We start from the raw sequence: 19391 nt of genomic DNA on the forward strand, positions 1-19391 counted from the left end.
GTGAGCCCTTTGCCACTGGTTTCTAATCCAACCAGTTTGCTCAACTGGACTTCCACCACTACTCGAGGCCCACTGTGAGCCCTCTCAGTACCCCCCCAACCCCAGGATTCCATCTTCCCTGCATTCCTACTACAATCCCCATCACTGTACACCATGAGCACTCAAACATCTATTCCTGTAGTCTCTAAGACAACTGATAATCTCATTTGCAGTACTTTGTGTCTCTGTAGGAATCTCTCCCGTCACTGCACTGTTTCAACAGTAAGAACCGCGTCTTTGTCATCATGTAATTAGTTTCCCTTAGTACGAAAGCAACATAAAGCTCTGGAATGAAGCTACCTGAGCTCTGAGGCCACTCACTCACTGTGCGACCTCCGTGTGGCACGTCACTCACTGCCTCTCAGCCCACTTTTCTCATCTGAAGAATGGGAATCACGGCAGCGCATGCTTCACTGGAGCTCTGTGAGCACTAAATGAACTCACGTATGAAGACACAGCCCTGCTGGGCCTGTAACGGGTGCTGCAGTTAGGCTAGTAAGAGCTAGTAGTGCCAGGAGTGTTTCCAAGAGCCTGGCACACAGGAGATGTTCAAAAGACAACTGCTGACTGGCTAAGCAGACACACCACCCCCCTGAAAGCGTGTGTTGGCACCACACAGGCCCATCTTTGCTAGTTACCAGCTGTGTTGTCCCGAACTTAAATTAACTTCTCCCTGGGACCTTACAACTCCTTTGTAAAATAAGGATAACATCACCTACACCCTGGAGTAGCAGAGTAAGTGAGAGAATATTAAATAAAACCCCCGTGGTGCAACCGAGCGTGTCCTCAACTAACAGGAGTCACTGGCACTGCCAGAGGCCAGAGACTGTCTTACACAGCATTTCCATCTTACCTGGCGACTGTCTAGGCTAAACACACAGTACGTGCTTTAGTAACACCTGTAGCTGAAAATAAAAGGCAGTTTATACGGAATGGCCATAAATGTTATCCATGTAAAAGTCATTTTTCTTGCAAAGCCTACAATAGGGAAAATTAACCACATGGCATACAATGAGGTAAAGAATGGTAATGATTCGTAAGTGTTGTCAGGGCTTGTTAAAAATTTTAAATAAAAATAGCCCTCGGAAATGAAAACGGACCTCCTTGGCGGGGGGAATATGCTCCCTTCACATGCAGCTTTTCACCAACACAGGCAATTCAAAATGTGAGCCCAGTGTGGGTCCAGCGTATACTGTGTTGTCTCACACCGCCCAGCCTGAGAACGCCAAGAATGCAACTCCACAGGGCAGAGAGAGGAGCGTCATGAGCAGTGGCGGTTTATTCTTACCTTCACTGGATTTCTTGGGCACCTGAAACTTGACGAGAAGCTTTTTCAACTGCTCCCTCACTGTCGCAGCTCTGACGAGACCCTTGTAATTCAGGAAATGTTCCTGACACCACTGGGAGTTCTTGTTGTGCTGCAGGGCAACGCACACACAGGGAGGGTGAGACAGCACAGGACAACTCTCGGCTGAGGCTGCGTGGCGGGCGCCACTCGACTCTGCCCTCTTTAGCTTCCTTAATGGGACAAGATCTTCAAGTCATTACAGGCCTTTTGGGGCCCCATCTCTCTACACAGATGCTGATCACCCTGCTTACCATCTGACTGCTGTCCAATCTCATTCTCTTGTGCTAAAGGGCAAGTGAGAACTTAACAATAAGCAGTCTTAAGTATCTCCATGAGAGTGGCCAACTATCAGACAGAACCCTTCCCTGCGGCTCTTTGCAAATCAACCTTCCCTCTCTGGCAGCTCAAGGTTATCACTTTACTTGACAACAGGCAAGTACAAGAAGGTCTGGTACTGATGCGTAAGCCCAATACTTTGGCCACCTGATACAAAGAGCCGATTCACTGGAAAAGACCCTGATGCTGGGAAAGACCAAGGGCAAAAGAAGAAAGGGGTGGCAGAGATGGTTACATAGCATCCCCAACTCAATGGACATGAATTTGAGCAAACTGCACTGCAGGAGCGGAGAAGGCAATGGCACCCCACTCCAGTACTCTTGCCTGGAAAATCCCATGGATGGAGGAGCCTGGTGGGCTGTAGTCCATAGGGTCGCTAAGAGTCGGACACGACTGAGCTTTCGCTTTCACACGACTGAGCTTTTCACTTTCACTTTCACTTCTCACTTTTATGCTTTGGAGAAGGAAATGGCAACCCACTGCAGTGTTCTTGCCTGGAGAATCCCAGGGACGGGAGAGCCTGGTGAGCTACCGTCTATAGGGTCGCACAGAGTCGGACACGACTGAAGCGACTTAGCAGCAGCAACAGCAGCACTGCAGGAGATAGTGAAGGACAGGGAAGCCTGGCATGCTGCAGTCCACAGGGTCTCAAAACACTGGACACGAATAAGCGACTGAACAACAGACTACCTCCAATGGACGGGAGCATGGAGGGGGCCTTTGTAGCGGCAACTGTGCTTACTTTGATAAATGCTTCATACACATTGAGCATGGTAAGATGGTCACCCTCCTCCACAGCAAATTTTCGGTGCGCTCGAATCTGGAAAGAATAAGGCAATGTTTAGAAGCTGACTCCTGTGAGCCTCTTGTCCTGGAGGTAACATTACACGATGAATAACTCAGTATAATTCATTTGCAACACTGTCTTAATTTCAAGTGTACATAAATATCGTAACTTTTCCTTCACAGTCTTTCCAGCATTCACCCATCTACTCATCACGAATGCCTGGGCTGGGAGGGCCCTGTCAGCAGCTTGGCTGTGCCAGGCCTGCTGTGCCCAGGCAAGAACTCCTGGCATCCCTAATGAGCCCACCAAGGTTGCCCCCAGAGAAGCCTTGAAAACAACCTCCCTTACTTTTGAAAAGTCAGTAGGACAATGGTTAAGATTTGGACCGTGAAAGGCAACTCCACCAATTCTGGCTGGGCAACTGTAAGTTACTGAACTTTTCTGTGCCTCAATCTCTAAATATGGTGACAGTAATACCTCCCTCCCAAGTTCACACTGAAGATAAAATGACATGATGTAGGAAAAATTTTGGCACAATGTCAGGCACAAAGTAAGATAAACACTCCAAACTGAAGCTGCTCTGTCACCAGCAGTCCGTGGGCAATTTTAACAAATGAAAGCCCAAAGTGAGCAAGACTCGTACGAACAGCTTGGGGAAAAAGTCAGACTTACAGCCTGAGACTTCTGGTTTGAGGGGACCACAAAGACATTCTGGATCTGCATCATGGCGGCAATGCTCAGAATTTCCTGAGAACAGCCAAAATTCCCTATAAAACAAAACGCATGTTTGATTTCAAACATATCATGTGTCACGAGAAGAAAAAGATGTTCTCTGATGTTTGCCTTGCAGCATACAATAAACCAAGATCATCTATTTCTACATAGCTTCATTTTAAAATCTTATATAAACACTTCACCCTGCCAAATGGGATGCTCTGTATACATGGTCCAGATGAATGGAGGCCTGGAAGGACTCCATTCTGCAGCGGTCACACCAAAGGACTCTGCCATGAGACTCAACTAGGGTAGGTCAGCTCCACACCTGCTCCCTCCTCTCTAGATGGATACCTGGAATCCTGGGAGAAAGCCTAAGAGGGAGAGGGGGCAGGGAATACTTGGGCTGTGTCCCTCTGCTCTGGGATCTTTCTATGAGGTGGCCTCCCTCTCAACAGGGCTCACTTCACTGGGCAAGGCTGAGGCATACCTAGACCAGGGAAGCATGCAGTGGGCCACAGCTGCTGGCACCTGGGCAGAGTCTGTAGCAACCAGCCCTCCAGGGCATCAGATGGAGTGAACTGCCCTGCACGCTCCCCCACAGCTTCCGGCCTCACAAATGATCTTTCCTGCTTCTCAATGCAAGCCCGGTAGCTCCAAGACACAACTATAGCTAATTTTTCACCACGCTTAATCTGAAACACAGCTTTGTTGACTGCCAGTGAATATAAAGTTAGACCAAAGCAAGACAGAACTAGTATTTCCCTTCTCTGGGCTGTTGGGGGTGGCGAGTGCAGTCTCTAGTCTCCAGAGGATTTTGACTTCTACATATGAGAGGATCTTGAGGCTCTACACTTTGATTCCTTAACTAATATTCTCATAAAAATCTGAAAGCGTCAGAGAAGCTGGGACTCTTGCCCATGGGTAGTGCAAATACAAAGTGGAGGATGCTGTGGTGATTCCTCAAAAACTAAATGCAGAATCACCGAGTAAGCGATTCCACCCTAGACCTCAAAGAAGTGAAAGCAGGGACACAAGCACATGCTTGTACACCTGTGTGCAGAGCAGCACGAGTCACAAAAGCCAAAGGGTGGCAGCTCCCTGGGAATCCGCCAACAGGTGAATGGTCTATTTGCACAGTGGAATATTACTCAGCCTTAAAAAAATCCTGACACACGATACAATAGGAACCCTGAAGACACTGTACCAACTGAAAAAATCAGTCACAAAAAGACAAATATTGTATGATTCCAGTTACATGAGGTTCCTAGAATCGTCAAATTCATAGAGACAGTAAGTAGAACAGTGGTTGTCAGGGGTTGGGGGAGGGGAGAATGGGAGTTAAGTGTTTAATGGGTAGAGTTCCGGTTTGACAAAAATGAAAACATTCTGGAGATGGATGGTGGTGGTGGTTGGACAACAACGCAAAAGTACTTAATGCTGCAGAACTGTCCATTTTAACATTTTTAATTGTATTTAAAAATGAGTAAAATGGTAAGTTTTATGTTGTGTATTTTTCACCACAAATTTATACAAAAACTCAGGTGTCAGACCCACAGGAAGCAAACAAAAGTGTTTCCTGAATTAATGATGACGGACCTTGAATCACAAGTTAACAACATGCCCCAAAGCAGACATCTTTAGATGAAAACTCCTTCAGTGCTTAAAAAAAATGCTGGCACAGGCTACATTGTGCCCTCTCCCCCAAGGTACACAGAATTTGAGAAACTTTCCCAACAAAATAAAATCAATGAGAACCGTTGGTCTCCACCTACCTGATTCAAGCAGCATTTTTGCAAACATGGGATTCAAAGGAAACTCTGCTATTCTCATGCCAAGCGGTTCAGTTAGGCGACAGTCTTTGTCCAGACCTGCCGTAAGAACGACGAGAGGCAGAAGGCATGTACCAGTGTTGGAAGATGTACAGTTGTTGGGAGAATAAAAGGTAATACATGCTGGCCAAGGTGTATCCAGGAGATGAATCATACACTATCAGCTTCAACCTGACTGCTGTTACAGTAGAAAAAGAAAAGATTTCCTCGGAGCTCTTGAATACTCAATTTTGAAAAATTAATTCTAATGGCCTCTATGGGCTTCCCTGGTGGCTCAGTGGTAAAGAATCCACCCGCCAACGCAGGAGATGCAGGTTCAATCCCTGGGTCGGGAAGATCCCTTGGAGGGAGGAAGAAATGGCAACCTACTCCAGTATTCTTGCCTGGGAAAGCCCATGGACAGAGGAGCCTGGTGGGCTACAGTCAACGGGGTCGCAAAGAGTTGGGACATATCTTAGGGACTAAACAACAATGGCCTCTATGCAAAGACCTAAGTATAAGGAAATGGCCCCAGAGCCGCCTCCGGCCCCAACCCTCTCCTGGTTCTACTTCTCCCCAGAACCTCCCTCTCCAAGGGCCCAACCCACAACCAGATAGTGCCAAACACAGAGGGCACTTTCCTCAGGGCCCCAGCAGCCTTCGCGCCTGCTAACTACAGCTCCTTGGAAATACTCTTCCCCAGCGTCCATGACCCACACTGTCTGGCTTCTCTGCCACCTCTCCTGCTGTTTTCTCTGCCTCACCTCTGGACTACTGCACTCACTTCCCACGCTAGCAAGGTAATGCTCAAAATCCTCCAAGCTAGGTTCCAGCAGTGTGTGAATCATGAACTTTCAGATGTACAAGCTGGGTTTAGAAAAGGCAGAGGGAGCGGAGATCAAATTGCTAACATTCACTGGGTCGCAGAGAAAGCAAGGGAATTCCAGAAATAACATTCATTTCTGCTTCACTTACCACGAAAAAGCCTTTGACTGTGTGGATCACAAAAAATTATGGAAAATTCCATTTTTCTCCCCATCACTTATGGCAAATAGATGGGGAAAAAACAGAAACAGTAACAGATTTATTTTCCTGGGCTCCAAAATCACTGTGGACCATGATTGCAACCATGAAATTTAAAGGAGCTTGCCCCCTAGAACAAAAGCTATGACAAACCTAGACAGCGTATTAAAAACTAGACATCACTTTGATGACAAAGATCTGTATAGTCAAGGCTGTGGTTTTTCCAGTAGTCCTGTATGGATGTGAGAGTTGGACCATAAAGAAGGCTGAGCACAAAAGAATTGATGCTTTCAAACTGTGGTGCTGGTAAAGACTCTTCAAAGTCCCTTGGATAGTAAGGAGATCAAACCAGTCAATCCTAAAGGAAATCAAACCTGAATATTCATCAGAAGGACTGATGCTGAAACTGAAACTCCAAAATTTTGACCACCTGATGAGAAGAGTCAACTCTTGGGAAAGACCCTGATGCTGGGAAAGATTGAGGGCAGGAACAGGAGGGGCTGACAAAGGATAAGATGGTTAGACAGCATCACTGACTCAATGGACATGAATCTGAGCAAACTCCAGGAGACAGGGAAGGACAGAGGAGTTTGGTGTGCCATAGTTCATGGGGCCGCAAAGAGTCTGACCTGACTTAGTGACTGAACAGCAACAACATTTGGGGCTAACTTGAATTGCACATTTTAAATGGGTGAATTACACGGTGTATGAATTGTACGTCAATAAAGATCTTAAGAACTAAAAAAAAATCTTAAAGAACAAAACTGCCACTGAAATTTAATACCAAACTGGATATTATCTTCATTGGAGGCAACCTTCACACAAAAGACACTTCCAAAAGAGGTGAATTTAGGCCACAATTTTCTCTATTTTAAGATAAACACCACATTTTCAAACAAGAGAATAAGAGTTCCTCCATAACATGGTGTCTCCTTGTCCCAACAATATCATAGGCCGGTATTCTACCCAATCCTCCACGGAACTCCGGGAGTGGAAGGAAGGGGGTTTAGGGAGAGAACACTGAGCCAGTTTCAGAACGGTGTCAGGGACAGAGAATAAGGCCCAGCTGGGTGACAGCTGAAATACTGGTAAAAGAATCTTCCAGGTGTCTCTTAGCAAGTATAGCTATAGCGATGGTTATTAAAAGCTTCTGATGTATTGACATGCTTCATAAATTTATTGTCACGATTGGATTTCATGATCCAATCATAAAGTGAAAGTAAAGTGTTAGTTGCTCAGTTGTGTCTGACTCTTTGCAACCCCATGGACTGTAGCCTGCCAGCCTCCTCTGTCCATGGGATTCTCCAGGCAAGAATACTGGATCGAGTTGCCATGCCCTCCTCCAGGGGATCTTCCCGACCCAGGGATCAATCACGGTCCCACCTTATTTCGATAAGCTTACATGTCACTGAGAGGATCATATATATGGGAAGAACCAAGTCCATCCTTGAAGATACCTAGAGTGAATACAACCTAATATCACATACTAATAAATACGTAAGAAACACAGAGTAAGAGACAGACATACCTCCCAGAGCATAGAGTAACTCCAGTGCTTGAACCATCGACTGCGCTGGAGGTGGCTGGAAGAAGCATAAATCCCCCAAGTTAATTTCATCAGGCACCAGCCATAACAAGGCGACTGTTTCCTGCTCAAACCCACTCTTCGCTTTAACACGCCCCAGACTTCCCAACCTCCACTCTGGAGATGTCCTTCCTCTCCCTCTCGGCACCCTTACTCCTTGGTCTTCAATCTCAGCTTGAGTAAACATTTCCTTTGAAGCTTTCCCTCATGCTCCACTCCCATCAGAAGAGATGGGTCCTTACCATGACCTACCTTCTTGCTTTCCCTAAACTCTCATCAAAGATTTCTACTTTTTACCTCATGTCTCGACCTTCTAAGAAGCCCCGTGATACTGCAGTATTGACGGACGATTCATCTTTGTACCACCCAGAGCTCTGCCCCAGGCCCTCCCTACAGGGACCAACTGACATCAGTTGGATTTGAACTTCTGGAAATAGAGAGAATGCTAGACAATCTGAAGTTTAACAAAGCTGATACTGTGCTTTCACTGGATCCTCACTGTCTTCTTTCTTTCCACGAACCTTTACTGAACACCTACTACTGTATGCAAAGCATCACTACTATCTCCTAAACGATTTCATCCATAAGCCACATAATAAAATTATAGTCCTTTTGCAAACTGCATAACTTTTTTCTAAATGCGTTCACAACAAATGTATTCTAAATATATACTTTTGCAGGTGAGGAAAGTGAATAACAAAATGTAAAAGACATTTGAACAAGATCCTAGAAGCCACTGGTGGCAAAGCCAGAGACAGAACTCAGGTCTCGTTTTTTCCACTCTGCCACACCCACTTGGAAAAGGAAATGGCAACCCACTCCAGTACTCTTGCCTGGAAAATTCCATGGACAGAGGAGCCTGGTAAGCTAGAGTCCACGGAATCGCAGAGAGTCACACACGACTGAGCAACTTCACCTCACACCCACTGGACTGCCAAGGAACAAAGGTGTACTTCTGGAAGCTGTGCTGACTGCAGGCACATCCTGACGAGGGCAGAACTAGACCTGACTCACGACACACCAGGGCTTCAACAAACCGCTTCGGACTAGATCACATAACTGATTCACTAGTCCTTCCCCAGTGCCCACGACATCCTACTTTACGAAGAGGAAACATACCCACAGCACCTAAAAGGGGGCTTGACCCCTGTCTTTACGCCGAGACTACACGAGTAATAGGAATGACCGAGCGCTGAATGAGGTTCTGAATAATTACAGAACAAAACAGACAGGCCCTCTTGGACTCCTTTTAATCCTTGGCCCTGTTTGCAGTCAAATCACCAGGCCCGATGAATTCTTCTCTTGGGATTCATCATCAATCAAAAAGCCCACACCTTTACCCCCTCCTCCCCCAATCACATCCAGAAGATTTTCACCTCAACACACACTTACTAGTATTTCTCTACGGCCTCATCTGATTGGAGATCACATAAAAACAGTTTTAATGCAGCTCGAAGGACTGTGTGCGTACAGTTTTAGTTTGCTTTTCTCACTGCCTGGTGTTCTGCTCCCACTGTTTCTTGTACTCATGGCCGCTTCACGGTGATGACCCTGGGACAGCTGCATGCTATCCAACAAGGTCATACACTATGAAATAAGCACCTTTCTTGCTACTGGGCAACTGAGTGGTTTTCAGTTCTTTGCTACTGTAATTATCACTGCTAAATATATAAAATTATATGCATCCTGTGATTTCAACTGTTAAAAAAAAACCCCACAATTTCAGGGGAAAATAACCAGAAGGGAATATATGAAGATGTATTTATATGTATTTCCTTCGTTTCTCAGCTATCCAAAAGTTTATGATTTTCATTATTATAGTTTTTAATTTAATATAAAATGATACTATAATCATTATCCTACATATAAGTTATTTGTTTCTTTTGAATTATTTTCAGGAGAAAATTTCCCAAGAAGAAATACCAGGCATTGCTACAACTCATAATGTCAGAAAGTCCTCCATGAGGACTGAAATAGAATACAAAACCATTTCCCCCAAGTTGTGTCAGCTGGACTTTATCATTTTTCTTTATGTTTGATCATTCAATTAATGTAGAGTGGAACCACTATTTCAATTAGCATTTCTTTCTCCTAGAGAAGTCAAACATATTCCAATGTTGGTTACTATTTGCGCTGTTCATGCAACATCAGGGACTTTATCATCCAGGAATCTGGCCTAGTTACACACATCAACCAGGTCAGGATAGAATAGAGAGTCAAAAAACACAAGTTTTCAAGTCATAAAAATTCAAGAAGAAAACATGAGTGAGCATTTATTAACGACTGAGATACGGGGAAGTGCTTCACAAGCACAAGAAAAGAAAATCACAGAGCAAAGGTGGAAAGACCTTGCTGTGGAAACGTTTACAGTGGCTGCACGTAACGAAACAATACCATACAAACAACTAGAAGAACTGTTTACAAGAAAGACTACAGACAGAGATGAGCAGTTTTAACTAGTTAGGGCTTTAATAGTTAAAGGACTCTTAAAAATCACTAATAAACCTAAAATAGTTTAATTCCGAAGAAATTAAAGTGGCTGATAATGTTCCAGTGGTCATGTATGGATGTGAGAGTTGGACTGTGAAGAAGGCTGAGCGCCGAAGAATTGATGCTTTTGAACTGTGGTGTTGGAGAAGACTCTTGAGAGTCCCTTGGACTGCAAGGAGATCCAACCAGTCCATTCTGAAGGAGATCAGCCCTGGGATTTCTTTGGAAGGAATGATGCTAAAGCTGAAACTCCTGTACTTTGGCCACCTCATGCGAAGAGTTGACTCACTGGAAAAGACTCTGATGCTGGGAGGGATTGGGGGCAGGAGGAGAAGGGGACGACAGAGGATGAGATGGCTGGATGGAATCACCGACTCAATGGACATGAGTTTGGGTGGACTCCAGGAGTTGGTGATAGAGAGGGAGGCCTGGCGTGCTGCAGTTCATGGAGTCGCAGAGTCGGACATGACTGAGTGACTGAACTGAATTGATAATTTTTTTAACCTTATGAGAAATCAAAAAAGATAAGAGATAATATTTTTCCTTCTTTCTCCCACAAACCAAATTAGAAAAACTCTAAAAGAAGATAACACGGCAGGATGGGTGGCCAGTGAGTCAGGCATGCATGCACTATGCAAGCTTATACCTATATAAGGTATAAGCTTTATACTTATAAAGGAATTCGGCCATGTATCGAGGACCTACGAAATGATTATGGCCTTTGACCCAATAAACCCACTCCTGGAAATAATCAGAAATGCAATCCGCTGTAGGGACTTTCCCTGTAGCTCCACCATAGACCTCCTGGCTTCCCCAGTCGGGATACTTCTTTATCATGCCGACACACTCCTGGATCACTCCACCCCTCCCGACTCGCTAAAATCCCACCTGGGTTTCAGGTCTCGCCTCAGACATGACTTAACTGGGCTGCGGGCCTTTCCTGTGTCTCTCAGAGCACAGGACACAGACCCTGTCATTACTGCACTTACTCTCTCTCCCCCAACAGACAAGAACAGAAGTTGTCACCCTTGTCTGGCTGTTCTCCCCTAGGCCCTGCACATGACACCCGCGGCTAAGTGAAAAACACCAGAAAGGTAGCATGCTCTGTACCGATGTCAGCACCCCCCTGGGAGCATTCCAGTGTCCCAACGGCTGCAGATGGAAGGCAGGACTTACCGACATGAAGTGGAACCTGAGGACGTTGTCGATCCCCAGCGCCTTCAGCTGCAGGATGACGGGGGCCAGGTTGCTCCGCTGCATCTCAGGGACAGTGGACTGAGGCAGCTGGTCAAAGGCTTCCTCTGGGGATAGGAAATCAGAACTGTTTGGGATAAAATGTCACAATCAAATGTGACCATTCTGTCAAAGAAACGTTGTCCTTCTCTCACTTTAACGAGGGGCTCTAGGAGTCTAGGCTCAGACTCATATGATACTGTGATAGAACGCTGCTTCCTATTTAGGAAAGCCCGTTTTTTTTTTTCAACTTTAGATAAATATATTTTAACAATATGTCTTTATAAAAGTATGTCCTTTCACTTTAGAATGCTTTTTACAATGTGATTCTTGTTAGCAAAACATTAAAACAAAGCAACAAGTGTTACTGGGGGTGCCCTGTTTCCGTTCCCTCTGCGAGGGACAGAGCCAAGGAGCCAAGGCCTATACATAAAAGCAAAGAACAATTTCAGGATAAATTACCAAACAAAACCAAATAACCAAATGTCTTTAAAATATTAAAAAAATGACCAAATCTCATAAAGACCAAAAATTGTCCAACTTTTTAAATCCAGCCAGGCACATACGTCACTCCCAGAATCCAATGCTGCCTCGAACGGATTAATGAATGCTTACACACACCATCAGGAACAAAAGGTGACCTCGAACAGGAAACGGCCCACAGAGTTCAGGAGGCCAAGATGGGAGGGGCAGGAGCGGGGGGAGGGACAGAGACTCTGGGAAGCCTTTATAAAGAAGCTAGATAAAAAGGGTGAGGGAAAAAAACAGGGAGGAAGAGATTAAACCCTTTTCGTGTATATTCAGAAAGTCTATGGATCATTTAGAGAAGGATTATAGACAAAATCCTCCCACATCAGTCAACATTTTACCTGTGCACACCCTCCTTCACACAAAGGTGGCCTAGCTTCCAACAGAAATCTTTAATTAACCAGAGAAAAGTCAGAGCAGAACAAAAGGTGTCATGAAGAAACAGCACTATCACTGAAGGACTTAAAAAAAAAAAACTTTAGTTTGACAAAAGACACAATAAATATTCTGTAAGCTGATTGATACAAATCGTCAAATGCATGAGCCCACCTGGAAGGTTCCGGGTAACAGGCAATGGCTGCTGCTGCTAAGTCGCTTCAGTCCTGTCCGACTCTGTGCAACCCCAGAGACAGCCCACCAGGCTCCCCAGTCCCCGGGATTCTCCAGGCAAGAACACTGGAGTGGGTTGCCATTTCCTTCTCCAAACAGGCAATGGCAGGAAGTTCCAAATGGGATATTCCCTTCAAGTTTCAAGAGCGTTTGGGGGGTAGCCTTTTGGTAGGATAACCACATTTTCCAAGCACACTGTGATCAGATAAGAAGACGATCCTGATGAAGATGCTCATAGGAAGCAGGTGCTTCTTAAGAGTTCAAGGACACTTCGGTTAAGTTCAAGGACACTTGAGTCTACTGAGGACCAAGTACACAGGGCACTGGGCCCAGGGCTGCAGGAGCTGTGGGCCAACAGCTTTTGAGACATTTCCGTGATTCAGAGGGTCTGGGACCGAGATGAGGATCAGGCTAGGTCCCAGTGGAGGGTCCTCCCGAGGAGAAATGGAGGCTGAAGGGTGGACAGAAGACGGCTGAGGGGAGAAGGGATTTAGGGCACTGACACCCGGGAGCGGAAGCCAGGGACGAGGCGGACCCGCTGGGCAGAGGAAACAGCCCAGGGAAAGGGACCAACAGTGTGGGAAGCGGGTGCGGGAAGACAGAAGGGAGAATCAAAACAGAGAGTAGCGCAGCAGGGGTGCAGTGCAGGGTCAGTGCTGCTGGACAATGGGAGGAGACAAGCCAGAAAGTCCCGGAAGGATCTGGGAAACTGTTAAGGGTCAGAGGAGGTGGCGCCCTGCTCAGAGCTGTGATCTCTAGAAGCATTGGTGGAGGAAACCTAGAGGCTGGATCTGCTGTACCCCATTACTGTCAGCTGGTCTCCCCACAACCTCACCTCCACTAAAGTTGCCCACACCCTTTACCCAAGTCCACTTGCCTATCTTTAGTCTACAGCCTGCTGTTTGATTTCACTGGGGCATGAGATGATGCTGGCTGTTTCCTCCTTAGAAGTAACTTTAGTTCCTCAGGTTAAATAAAGAATTACCATGTGACCCTGCAATTCTACTCCAAGCTGTACATCCAAAGGAATTAAAAACACAGACTAAGGCACACACACGTACATGCTTGTTCATAGCAGCGCTATTCACAACAGCCGAAAGGCAGAAACAACCGTCAACTGATAAACAAATTGTGGTACCTTCATACGATGGAATATTATTCAGCCATAAAAAGGAATAAAGTACTGATACACTTAAATGAACCTGGAAAACATTATGTTGAATGAAAGAAACCAGACACAAAATGTCACATTGTGTGAATTAATTTGTGAAATATCCAAAACAAATACACTCACCCCTTGGTACCCACAGGAGAATGATTCCAGGACACCCCTCTCCCCCACTGCAGACACCATAATCCGAGGATGCTCAAGTCCCTCACAGAAAATGGTACAGTATTTGCATATAACCTACACACATCCTCTGAATACTTTAAATCATCTCTATACTTACAGTTGGAGAAGGAAATGGCAACCCACTCCAGTATTCTTGCCTGGAGAATCCCAGGGACGACGGAGCCTGGTGGGCTGCCGTCTCTGGGGTCGCACAGAGTCGGACACGACTGAAGCGACTCAGCATAGTATAGCATAGCATAGCATACTGACAGTACTTAATAGAACGTAAACACTATATGAACTGTTGCTAGTGTGTAAGCAACTTCAAGTGTTGCTTTCTGAAACTTTCAGGAACTTTTTTTCCAAATATTTTCAATCTGCAGTTGGTTGAATCTATGGATACAGAGGGCCACCTGACCATTCAAAATGACAACAAAGATTGCTGGTTGTCACAGGCTGGCAGCAGGGAGAAAAGAAGAAAGAAATACTGCTTAACAGGTAAGGACTTTTACTTTAGAGTGATAAAGATGTTTCCTAACTAGATAAAGGTGGTGGCTGCACACTGTGAAGATAATAAATGCCTGAACTGTTCAAGTTAAAAGGGTTAATTTCATGTTATGTAAATTTCACCTCAATAAAAAAAAAAAATTTAAGTTTCCTGAAACTTCCTCTTCCCCATATTTCAGTTCGCCTTTGAAACTGGCTTTCCTCTTTCTATTTCCGTTATTCCCTCTTAATACCTTCAGTGGAAGAACCTTACCTCTCTGACTTCAGGTTCTGTATTCTCCCTCCCTTCCACGAATCCTTCTTACCCTGTTCCTCCCCTCCAAGTACTAGTACATTCCACTTCCTCTGCTTGCTGTGATGAAATCTAACCCCCGCTGCTATCCCCTCACCTGGATTAACTACTGAGTTGCCGGTAAGATCAGGCTCAATTATGGACTGTGAAGCCCTCCCCAGTAGGAATAACTCCCTGCTGTCTGCTTCCAAGGCTCATTCAGTTATGGCAACTCTATCCATAACATGCTGGATAACACCATAACATGCTGATCTGTTCATAAGCCTGCCTCCACCACCAGGCTGTCAGCAACGTGGCCTCAGACCGTATCTCAACTGGCTTTAGATTTCCATGCCTGGCACAGAGCAAGTGCTCTGTAAACATCTGTGAAAAAGAATAAATGATGTCAAGGACTGAACAAGGATGATGGTAATCTGAAAGGAAAGGAGAGATAAAAGGTAAAACCCCCGGATCTGGTTAAGTGACTGCAGAGGGATACTGGACAGAGGAGGGAATTAAAAATGATTTGAAAATTAAGTCTAGATAATTAAGAGAAACCTTGACACCGTCATCCACAGAAGAGAGGTACAATGAAGTAAAGAGCAGCTCTGGAGACCTCATTTTCTGCAGACAAGACTGCTGTTTAGTTGGAGAGAAAACTCCTTAAGGGCTAAGACCGTCTTCATTGTAATCTCCTGTTGCTCCTTCAAAGACAAGCATGGAGCAGGAGCTGACCAACTGCTATCAATGAGTCTCAGGAGAGACCCTACTGGTTCAGCTGTGCAAAGGTGCTCTGAACCAGAGGAAAGATGGAACCCACTGTGGGGCCCCACAGGATTCAAGGATCCCAGAATAAAAAAAAAGGCCACAGGATGCTAAGAGAATGTTAAGAAAGACAGAACAAGGGTCCAAGCTACATGTCACATGGCTGCTGGCAGGCCAAGGCCCAGACTAGGTCAGAAAAGGGGTGGCAAATAATCGGTAATTCATGGGACTTCAATGGTGGTCCAGTGGAGTTAAGACTCCAGAGAAAACTCCTTAAGGGCTGGAGTTAAGTCTTAACTCTTAAGAGTTAAGTTAACTTAAGGGTTAACTTAAGGGTGGTCCAGTGGAGTTAAGTGAGGATTCTTAACTCCTCACTCCCAATGCAGGGGGCCCTGGGGTGCCATCCCTGGTCGGGGAACTAGATCCTACATGTTCCAACCAAGAGTTCCCATGCTGCAACTAAAGATCCTGCATGCCACAACTAAGACTCCGTGCTGCCAAATAAATAAATATAGATTTTTTTAACTGGTCTAGCTTTGGCCAGTGAGGAACAGTAGCAAAGAAGGGCCATGTCTGGAGTGAGGAAGGTGGCGGGGGTCAGATTACAGAAGGCCTTGTGAGGAAGATCTGGGTCTTAAGTTCTGCTTAATAGGGGTAGATACCTGTAATATTCTCTGATGCCCAGGCTGACTAGGAGAAAGGCAAAACCCCTAAAAGAGAAAAGAGCCACATTTACCTGTATAAAGGCGGTAACATTTCCCTGAGCGGCTGCGGCCACCGCGTCCTGCTCGCTGGTTGGCTGATGCCTGGGACACTGGGACCACCACCAAGCACTCGATAGCTGTCCTGGGGTTGTAGGCCCGGAGCTTCACGAAGCCACAGTCAATCACGTACACAATCCCGCTGATTGTGATGGAGGTTTCTGCTACATTGGTGGCCACGATCACCTAGGTTACCCCACAGGAAGGAGAGTCAGGATAAAAGTGTTTTGGTTGTCTTCACTCTGAATAAACTAGTCAAAGTCCTAAAAGATGTCAAGATATCTTCAATAGTGTAGAACCTGTGAGAGGCAGTTAGGTATCCTGGATGGACTAGGATGAATTTCATGCTCAGGGTGCCTTGGGTTTCAATTCTCCATAAGCTTGGGACCTTGGACAAGTTCCTTAACCTCCTGAGCATGTTTGTTTGTTTCCATAATAAAATTTACCCTCTCCCAGGGTTCTTCAGCGGATTAAATGTGAAACACACATGAAATGATTATTAGAGCCTAGTACTTGGCTCAGAGCAAATATTCAACAAACATTAGTTTTTACCTTTTGTACAACTCAAGTGATGCACATCGCCACCTGTACCTGCCCTTTATTCATGTTCTAACTGCTTTCTGAGGGTCTGTACTTTGCCAGGCACACTTTAAGGTGCTAGGAATGGACAATGGACGAGAGTCCACATTCCAGTGTGAATGTCTGGGTGGAGAAATAATGAACATAAGACAGTGACGAACACCTGGAGGAAAACTCAATAGGGTAATACTCTAGTATTACGTAGTGTTCAATATATACATCATGTTGTAATATGTTAATAATGGAGCATGCTTACTTCAGGTTAGATGGCCAGGGAAAGCCTCTGTAAAAGATGATTTTAGGCTGAAACCTAAATAAAAAGCAGCAACCGGCCCTACAGAGATCCAGGCAGAGGAAGGAGAAACAGCCGATGCAGCCACAGGCCAGGATAATTAAATAAAAGATGAGGTTAGGAGGGATGCAGGGACCCGATCATGCATGGTCTCTGGGCCACAGGAGGGGTTTGCATTTTATTCCAAGGGTGCTGAGTGCTGCCCCCTGGAGGGTGTGAAGCAGCAGGAGACATATAAATGGCACTTGGAATTTTGGTTGGGCACTTTTACTTAGATCATTTTACAAAATCTCCCTACTATTTTTATGTAGCAGAGTCACGATTTTATGCTATAAAACCATCTATCTAAAAGTTACTATTATTCATGTTTTACAGCTGAGAAAACCAGACCTCGGGGTTGAGTAACTCATCCCAGTGCACAGGGTAACCCAGGTCTCCTGACTGGATGGCTATAGTTCACGTTTGACTGGACAGACTTGAGCAAGCTCCATCCCAATGGCCAGGATGCCCTCTTAAAAGTGACCTGAAGTTGGGAGTGGAGCCTCAGACCAGCCGTCGCTCACCTACTGTGTTCCCTGCTACCTGCTGATAAATAGCTGCTGTAAGGCAACTCTGGGCCAGTGCTGTACCTTCCTCACCGGATGAAGGGTAAACAGCAGGACCCAGGCAAGGGACAGAGAGGAAACAGACTGGTTGCCTACTGGCTCCTTTAAACCAGTGCTTCTCACCACGCCCTTCCCCACCCCAATTTCAAGGCTAGGTATTTTTAAGCCACACCTTAAATTAACTGACTTAAATTTGGCTCTATAGGCAAACTGATTTTTCAAACAGATGGCTGAGAAACCATTTAACAGTAGCTAATCTACTGTTTCTGACTGATCACAATTCACCAAGACAATCCTTTACACCAAGATACTGTTGTGTGATAGGGAAAGTCACCTACTCTGATAATTACTAAACTTTCTGTGAGGCAGGCTGAGAAATCTTTGCAACTCATTATTTATTGTGTGCTTTTATCCTTGTTTATGTTTTTGGCGGTGGGGCGGGGGGGGAGGTTGGCTATGAAACTTGAGGGAAATTAGTTTCCCAACCAGGGATTGAACCCAGGCCCTCAGCAGTGGAAGAGTAGAGTACTAACCACTGGACTATCTAGGAATTTCTTTCTGTATGCTTTTAGCTCTGCTGCACAGAAATACAGACCTTAAGTTCTTTAAAATACCTTCCTATTTACCAGGTTCTACTTCAATGGAAAATAAACCTCTCCAGTAGAGGGCAAGGGGGCACCAACATGATTACAGATGGCTGCAAACACCCTTGGTCCCTGGGTTAGTCTCACCTTTCTGACACTGCGTGACACCCTTTCAAACACTTTCATTTGCTCAAAGGAGGGCAGTCCTGCATACATGGGGAGAATCCGGAGGTGTCTCTTCATCCCAGTCTGACCCAGTGCTCGAGCCTGCTCGATCAGCATTGACACAACAGTTTCCACCTCTTCCTAAAATCATCAAGATGGGGACCAAAAAAACCGAGGTCAGACCAAAGCATGTCATTTTATCCGACTGCAAGAAAATGTAGGATGGGATCAGGACTATAAATCCAGTTAGATTTGTGACTGTCAAGAGTCCTCACACTCCACAGTGGGGTGGTATTTGATCAAATGCAACCGAACAATGGGGCCAAGGGGTGAAAAGTTGTGCCTGTCCAATTAATTACTCAAGTCCACACTACCTGCAGTCAACAGAAGAATTTCTGATGCACCAAAACGACTATTTTACTGAGTTTTTTTTTTAATACACTGCAGCAAACTGTGTGGCATACACACGGACAAGCTGTGGCACACAGAATCGCTGTAAGTCCTAGAAAAGATTCCTGAACAATGGAAAATGCTTGCCAGTGGAAATGATTACAACTAAAGGGTAGTTCTGAACAGAGCTACAACCTTGAGTGAGCCTTTAGGCCTGTCTGGTTGTTTTTCCAGTGGCGTGCCAACCTGTTCCCTCCAGGGTGAGCTGCAAAGGTCACTGGGAAAAAGGTGCAGCAGTGACACAGAGGCGCACCCTCATGCAGGATTCAATCCTGGCATCAAAACGGCCCACTGGCTTAGCTCTCGGATTTACTCTGGAATCAGCTGATAAATTTAAAACATCTGGCAGACAGAACAGGCAGGAGCTAATGATTCTCTGGCAACTGAGTCAACAGATGAATGACATCAAACTGAACAATTTTTTAATGCAATCAAGTAACCACGAAGACAATAAAACATGAGACCGACGGCTAAGTAAAGTAATAGGCCTCTGTATATATTTTGGTGCTGCTTTTTTTAAAGATTTTTTCATGGACGGAGGAGACTGGTGGGCTGCAGTCTATGGGGTCGCTAGGG

At 45.4% G+C, this 19391-nt stretch overlaps 1 protein-coding gene across 1 annotated transcript in view; it reads right to left on the bottom strand.

The window, feature by feature from the left end:
• The window catches only part of DHX35 (DEAH (Asp-Glu-Ala-His) box polypeptide 35), a 69946-nt gene that overhangs the window by 12349 nt on the left and 38206 nt on the right, over window positions 1–19391 (bottom strand). The window contains exons 11-18 of the mRNA XM_010829147.1: window positions 18348–18506; window positions 16116–16326; window positions 11310–11434; window positions 7587–7641; window positions 5000–5095; window positions 3183–3277; window positions 2466–2543; window positions 1328–1457 (exon numbers count right to left, since the gene is read on the bottom strand). Coding sequence (XP_010827449.1) covers window positions 1328–1457; window positions 2466–2543; window positions 3183–3277; window positions 5000–5095; window positions 7587–7641; window positions 11310–11434; window positions 16116–16326; window positions 18348–18506 — 949 coding nt within the window. The remainder of the gene's footprint in view (window positions 1–1327; window positions 1458–2465; window positions 2544–3182; window positions 3278–4999; window positions 5096–7586; window positions 7642–11309; window positions 11435–16115; window positions 16327–18347; window positions 18507–19391) is intronic.

This window comes from Bison bison, unplaced genomic scaffold, assembly GCF_000754665.1.
Source record: "Bison bison bison isolate TAMUID 2011002044 unplaced genomic scaffold, Bison_UMD1.0 scf7180017864500, whole genome shotgun sequence".
Classification (NCBI taxonomy): Eukaryota; Metazoa; Chordata; class Mammalia; order Artiodactyla; family Bovidae; genus Bison; species Bison bison.